Below are 7487 nucleotides of genomic sequence, written 5' to 3' on the forward strand. Positions count from 1 at the left end.
AGCATGTAGAGGTAGCAGCAATGGATGGTGGAAAAGTGGAACAGTTTGGTATCCTTCAGCCCGCTTAGGTGGTAGAGCTGGAAGACACACAGGGAGGGAGGGACAGGGACTGCCACCACACAAAACCTGGTCAACAAAGGCAAGGGCGTCAGGAGGTAGGGAAGATTTCAACTCCTGGACCAGACAGCAGGTAGCATGTGCTGTGGGTAGACCCATGCACTGGCCAGTATAGCTGGGTCCACCCACTTCTGCCTATCGTAGTCCAGGAGGTATCTGATATGGGTGACAACAGCCAGAATCAACCTCTGTCACACCAGGGACACCTCTGCTGTTGGCACCCCCAGCTGGGGGTTCTAGAGGAGGGGCTCAACGAGCAGGTCGGCACCCTGGGCGAGTGTTGCAGGGGACCTCTAGGCAGAGACCAGCCTCCAGGCCTGGAGGAGGTCTTGGTAAAACTCTGGGAGCCCCCCTCGCAGGTCCTGCAGGGAGAAGCCCCGCAGACCAAGGAGCTGCCAGTTGTATTGGAGCCTCTAGAAGTGGTAGAGGAAGGCGCGCCTCAGGTGGCCCCATGTCGCGTGGCTACCGACACTGTACAGTAGTTGCTGCAGGTCCTGAAGGTGGAATGTCAGGACCTGGCTGTGCAGGCAAACCAGGACCTGGCCACTCTCCTGCAAGGGAAGGCGAAAAACTCCAGCGCCCATCTCTGGAGCAGTGCCAGGATGTCAGGGGGCACGGGCAGGGTGTGTGAGCCATGTCAGAGCATGGACAGGCCAAAGGCATATCTTCCTTCCTGCACAGAGAGCAAGAGGCTCAAAATGTTATCTTGAACTAATAATTTATTGACCATTAACCCTTAATAGGAATGCACTGATTGTCAGCAAAGTTGTAGTTACTGAAAAGATTTCTACAATTTCTTTCACTTTGTGTCTGATGCTACAAAAATATCAGAAATGTTACTCGAAGGAAGTTTTTCAGAACACAGTTCAAAAGCCAAGCTGAATAGAATATATCACCAGGGGAATTTAATGTCCATGTATCCCTGACTTAAGGTATAGACTTACTGGTACTTTGGCTGCCTTAGACTATCACTCTCTGGATGTTGGTACTACGTTTTATCCTTTTCCCTTCAAATGGCTGAGCGGGATGCAACTGGTTATATCTACATATCTCCATAGCAGGTGCAGGCAGTCTCTTTTCTGGAAGTTAGCAGGACTGTGGTTAGACTGTGGTTAAGCAGGTCTTTCTCGCAGAGGCTAAGGAGTGGCCCAATGGATACAGAAGAGTTTTAGAGAGCCCTCTGCCAGTGTTCTGAATGTTCATTAGGAAAAGTCACAGGAGTGTCTTAAAATTAAAAAATCTGCTGGCTAATTGTCAATGTTGAACAGATTTAGGGGAATACGCTTCCCATTGCTAGGGCCTGAGTTATAATTACCACCACTGTGGCTGCCAGGGAAGTAAAGCCTCTTTTCAGACATTTGCAATGCTGCAGTTGTTGTCCCACCAGGTAGGTCAGAGGGTAGAGATGACCTCATTAATTTGGCGAAAGATGTCATACCTCCTGTGCCTGGCAGTGAGAGGTAATGTAAGTCCACTTAAAACAACTAGCTTGGAACGACAGCTCTTACGGCTACTCAGGCAGGTAGTTGTTAGGAAACACAACAATCTGAGGGTAGAGAAGTAATATAACTCCAGTCATTTATCAAGAAAGCAGGGGAAATCATCTTCCCAGCAGCTTAGATGGGAGAGATTCCTCTCTCAGTGGCTATAGAAGTGGTTATCCCATCTACTCCAAGCTGTTTTAGCTGCATTGAGTGTGTTTAGTGACAGATCTCCCCCCAGCAATCCTTCCTCCAAATATGTTTGTACAGTGAATTGTTCTGATAAATTATCTCTATGCTACAACAACAAGAAAGTATCTTGAAAAATATACATGTTAAAGGAAAAGTTCAAGGAAAAGCAAAGCTAGTTCTGATTCGAAATGTTTACCATCAATCAGACTGTTGCTTGGCAGGGACTGGATGAGCCTGAACAAGCTGAAAAGGGGCAGGAAAAAAGTGGAGGCAGCATTCTTCCTATTTAAAGCTGCATCACTTGAAAAAAGTATTTGCAGACTGTGACGGAGCTGGTGCTGAGAAAGGGCTTGCAGACTTTGTCCCGGACCTAGTGCTGAAAGGAAGACCCAAGAGCTGACTTCATGGTGCTAAAATAACCTTTCATTTTTGCACTTTTTGCTCTCCAGGAGGACACACATGTCTAATATTTAGACATGATGGCAAGCTGGATGCAAACAAGAACTTTTTTAATCCTTGCTGCTTTATTAGGGCAATTTGTAACAATAAAAGCACAAGAAGATGAAGATTATGGGGGTGGTGAGTTTTCCTTTTTCTTTGTATGGTCTTTTTATTGCATGGTTTGGAATGGCAAGCCTTTGGGAGTAGTGAGATTTTTGAGAAGGAGGCTCAGAGGTTTGCACTTCAGAAATATAACTGGAAGACAACTGTCAGATTTTACAGGCTGGAACTTTACAAGGTTCCCAAATCTCTTGCATTTGGTGCATTACTTTGTGAATACAGCCTGGGGAAGAACTATTAAATGCAAAATGTTTCTGTACAGCACTTAGACATAAACCCTGTTGCCTCGTATTAACACCGTGTGGGGCTGTGGAGACCGGAAAGTTTGCAACAAAAGAAAGTGCTTGGGATGAGACTAAACGGGGTTGGAGACTAGTCTGAACAATCTGAGCTGTGCTGAGAGAAGTAAACACAGAAGATTTGCAGGGTGGAGCCTTTCTGCCCTGAACTGAATCTGCTTTACTAAAGTCTTTATTTTGGGAGAAATATAAAAAAGTAATCTCTGCCTGCCTTTTTTGTCTTTGTCTTTTTCTCTTTCTTTCCATTTCTCTTTCTTTCTGTTTGTTTCTCAGTGACAGTTTGATAGAATCCAGGCTTTGCTTACATGGTAGTTTCCCACCCTTCTGTCCTGGTAATCTGGACAATGCCAGTTTTTTTCAGGATGTCTGAAAGCAGGGAAGTACTTGAATTTATGTGGCATGACAAAAGGGTTTCTTAGGCTTTATGTTCCTTCACATTCCATATTGTATAACTGATTATAAGAAAGTGATTGATATTCAAAAGGTTATGTAGTGGCTTTTTATACTCGCTTGTCAAATCTAGATGCCTTAGTGTGCTGTGGTCTCTGAAAAGGATAATTACTTATTATATTACTTATAGTAGCTAACTTTTCTTGGCTTCTTGCATATTAAATCACTGTAGAGATTTGTGGGAAAAGGAGTGGAAATGAATAATATCTTAAAATGTAATGTAGCTTACATAATTTTCTTATGTTTGTCATATATTTTTCTTTGTTTTCCATGATCTGCCATACATTGCATGAATGATGGAAGTTCATATCTTCACAAATGTAACAATATGGTACTTTTGAATGTGTTTGAAATTCTGTAAAGGAAATGAGTTTATGATTCAGTACATTTTGTAAGAAGCCCCATAGAGGGGGCACTTCATGTAATTTTGAGAGTGTATTTCATACGGTTACTATAAAGTAGAAGGTGTCTTTAACATTTTTCAAAAAAATGTAACCCAGTTATGAAAACATGAAGTATCAAATTCATAAAAAAGTTAGAGTTTCTAACTCCAATAACATTTTTTAATGTTGGGGGCCAGAGGAGAGGGTAAATTAATACATATAGCTTATTTTCTTGTTGATTTGATAGAAACCATGGAATAGGCCAAGCAGGACTCAGGCAGTCTGTGTGCGGCATGTAGCACGTGGCAGAAGGGGCAGTTAGCACAGTAGCAGATAGGGAAGGAAGCAGGAAAGTAAAGTAGCACATCAAGGAGCACAGTGGAGGGGTCAGAAAACAGAACAGCACATCAGGCAAGAAGCAGAAAGCAGAGCAGCAGATCAGGCAGGAGAAGGGGCTCAGTGGCACTTGCGGAAGGTGCGGGGCTAATATGTGGCACATCTGCCAAAAACTTGGCCCCCATTGGAATAGGCCAATGAAGAAACAACATCTCTTTGAATGCACATTATATTTGATAGGTCAGAATGTGAAGTTATGTTTTAAGAGATAAACAACATGTTTTCAGTTGTTGCTCTTTCTCCTGAGAGTGAAATTAAGCCTTTGGCTTAATTGTGAGAAATGATAAGGAAGAGCCTCCTGCTATGTTCACTGGTTGAAGAATAATTAGTTGTTTGTTTGGGGAAAAATGGATGTATTGGATTAGGGGAAGGGAATACATCCTCACAGGTTGTTGAAAGCTCAGTAGGTTACCCTGGTTTAAATTGCACGTGTCAAGTTACATTACATTTGATTAAAAGCCTTGTTTTGGAACATAAATGAAGGTAACATAACTTTGTTTGTTTTTAGCTCATCTTGTTATCTAATTAATGCAAAGATCCGAAATCATATGTGCTACTATTCAGTTTCCTCTCCACCTTTTTATAGGTCATGTGTGCCTCGGAGTGCTAGAAAACAATTGACAACAGGTGCCATATTTCAGAAATTCTACATGTTGCGAGGGAAATGGAAAAGACACGTTAGATATTTCATATTTGAAACGACTTTATCATTTGCTGCTGACATTCTCTCACATTTTGCAACTTTTGGAAAAATGTAAAACTTACCACTTTAGGGCTTAGCATTCCTTCACGGAAACATTAAAATACATCCAAATATTTATTATTCTTCCTAACTAGGGAGGAAAGGAAGCAGCCTTTGCTAATGAAATATGTAGGATTGACTAGGAAGGATTAGAGTCTGTGGATGGAAAGACAGAATAGAAATAGTAAAGCACATAGAGGGATCTTGAAGGAATACCAAAGGATGATTGAGTAAAGGTGCACTTACTCATTTTATAAAACAAGCAAGTCATTTAACAATTCTCTATGGTCATTATAATTATTCTGAAATGAAATGAGTTTTCCTATCACCTTTTCTGCTCTAGTGCCAGAATATATAGGATTCTTTTGGTAGGGTTCTTTGGCTGATGCTAGTTTATATACAGCAGAGATGCTTTAAAACACATTTAATATTTTAGAAATACAATGTTCAAGCATGTAGTAAAATAATTGGAGGCCTATTCATATTCATCATGTTCTTTAGGTATCATTTGAGAAAGCACTTGATTTTCATATTGATGAGCACAGATATGCCTGGATTGATTGAACGATGCTCCTTTTACATTAGAATGCTGTGTCCTGATCCAGGTTAATGTAGGAGGGACAGACGGAGTCTACAAGGTGTCTGGAAATATGGAATGTGGGTTGCAGTATTTGGCCCAGTGCTGTACAGAATATGCCAACTCTGAAGATTTTCACTGATATTTTTCTTAAAGTCCCAGCTCCCAGATATGTTCAATTACATGATAATTCCAGCCTTTTTAAAAACAGCCATTTACAGGTCTCACAATTGCAAATAACTGAAAAATGTGATTTCTAAAAACTCAAAAAGTGAAAATATCTCCAATCTATTATTTTAAACCCCTGGTTTTTAGGGACTGACTCATGCTTCTTGGAGGCCTGTGTTGGCAATGCTGCTCCCTGACCCTGGGAGCTATGTGAAGAGGACTCTGGGAAGGGACATCCATAGATGCATCCTCCCACTTCGGCAGGGTGCAGATTTGCTCAGTTATGAAATCCTGTTAGAAGAGAAGAATTGTGGGTCACAAAAGCACTGCACATCTGCTCAGTCATTTTAAAGGATCATTTATACTCAGGGATTTAAAAATAATTGTGTGCTTTGGCTTTTAGTACAGGATTTTTTACCACTGTGTTTACAAATACAGATTATTACCATAGAAACTACATAATCATCTCAGCCCCTCTTCTCAATCTTGTACTAATTCACTCATGCTCAGATACTCCATTTCTTGTTGATAGGGAATCCTTTTATCTTTCTGATTCATGTGAAGTGTCAATGTATTTTAATTAGCAACATGAGAGAGATGTTGTGGTGCTTGCCCATGTAGCTGCAGAATTAGGTTTGCTGATATTATGTTTCTTAATATAAATGGCTTGGGGGGATTAATTTTATGTTAACTTTTTAGAACCTACTGTTTTCCTTTTACATTCTTTTCTTAACCAAAATAGAAAGATTAAATAACTGCCAAAAAGCAGAGACTTTATTATATGCTTACCTAGAAAAACCTAGTTTAGTAACAGCATCTGCTTTTCAGTGGGATCCACCCAATTTTCCATCTGGGTTAGCTGAGCCACAGGAGGGTAAATGACTGGTCTATGATGGAGATTAGAACGCAGGCAATGCCTAGTTCCCTGCTGCTTTCTTTAAGCTCCCAGATGACACAGTTTTCAGCATCTTGTCAATAGGAAATAATACAGTGGATTCTTTTGTATATGTGTGAGGACTAGTAACAAAGGGCAAATAAGACTTATTATAAAGTAATGTTTTTGGGTCCATGTTTCTCAGTATACTAAAACAACAAACACTGTGCCAATGAGTAATAATAATAGAAATTCCAGCTACAGCATGTGATCTGTCCATATATGTACAATAAAGTACTTCCTTCAGCCTTTGCCTTCATGACCTTGCTCATTTTACATGTTTGGTCTTACAAACAGAAAATAAAAATTTATGAGAGAAGATTTGAAGTTGGATTGAATGGGGTGGGACTTTCATTTTTAATTATTTCTGAACTTAGCAGAGTGCATAGGACAAAAATAAATCAAGGAGGGTATCCTTTCAAAAACGAGTAATTTAAAATGGAATTTTAGTTTTTAATTAAGTATTATTGGAGATTGAAACTTCAAACATTCCGAAAGATCAGGAGGTTGTGAAATGAAATCTCCAATGTAAGTAAAACCATTTTGTATGTGTCTCATCCTCAAAGAATGCAAATCTCAAATTTTGTTGATGTATTTGATGCCTAAATGAATGATAGCCAATAAATACATTTATATCTATTTTTCTGTGTTCCAGCATAACATAAAGGTTGAATTTTAGTATTTATTAGTGAGACTGAAAATATAGCATTTTCTGAGTGTGGAAGGAATGAAAACCATGGTGTCCAGGGTTTAAAAAAGAATCCCACAATGCTGTCTTATTCAGCAACACTAAAACTTCTGTCAGTTGTCACATGTATTCCTGGTGTCTTAGGAAGTACCGATAATTGCAAGTTGACTATAACACCATAATGCAATAGGATGTTAAATTATTGCATTAAATATCAAAGTATTTAATAACACTTATTGGAATGTTGCTTGGGGTAGGTGCAGGTTAAAATGACCTAAGATGTTGGGTGTATTACTCAGATATAGGACAAAGAAAATGAACTGAGCTATGGTTTTACCATAATATAAATTAAATATTCCCTAGATTTTGAGGAAATGCAGCTTCAAGTTGAAATTATGCAAAAATACAGTATCATCTACTATGTAACATACCCCATCTCCTATGCGGACATGTGTTAACTTTGTAGTCCATGCTTTAAAAGTGTTTTAGAGCTAGAACC

General features: G+C 39.7%; 1 protein-coding gene across 4 annotated transcripts in view; it reads left to right on the plus strand.

Moving 5' to 3' along the window:
• Positions 1 to 2093: 2093 nt before the first annotated feature.
• COL5A2 (collagen type V alpha 2 chain) overlaps positions 2094 to 7487 on the plus strand; it is a 171656-nt gene continuing 166262 nt past the window's right edge. For all 4 annotated transcript variants that reach the window (XM_019553807.1, XM_019553808.1, XM_019553809.1 and 1 more), the window contains exon 1: positions 2094 to 2369. In XM_019553807.1, the coding sequence (XP_019409352.1) occupies positions 2267 to 2369 (103 nt within the window). In that variant the 5' untranslated portion in view covers positions 2094 to 2266. The remainder of the gene's footprint in view (positions 2370 to 7487) is intronic.

The sequence above is a fragment of the Crocodylus porosus genome, unplaced genomic scaffold, assembly GCF_001723895.1.
Source record: "Crocodylus porosus isolate Cpor-Errol unplaced genomic scaffold, CroPor_comp1, whole genome shotgun sequence".
Lineage (NCBI taxonomy): Eukaryota > Metazoa > Chordata > Crocodylia > Crocodylidae > Crocodylus > Crocodylus porosus.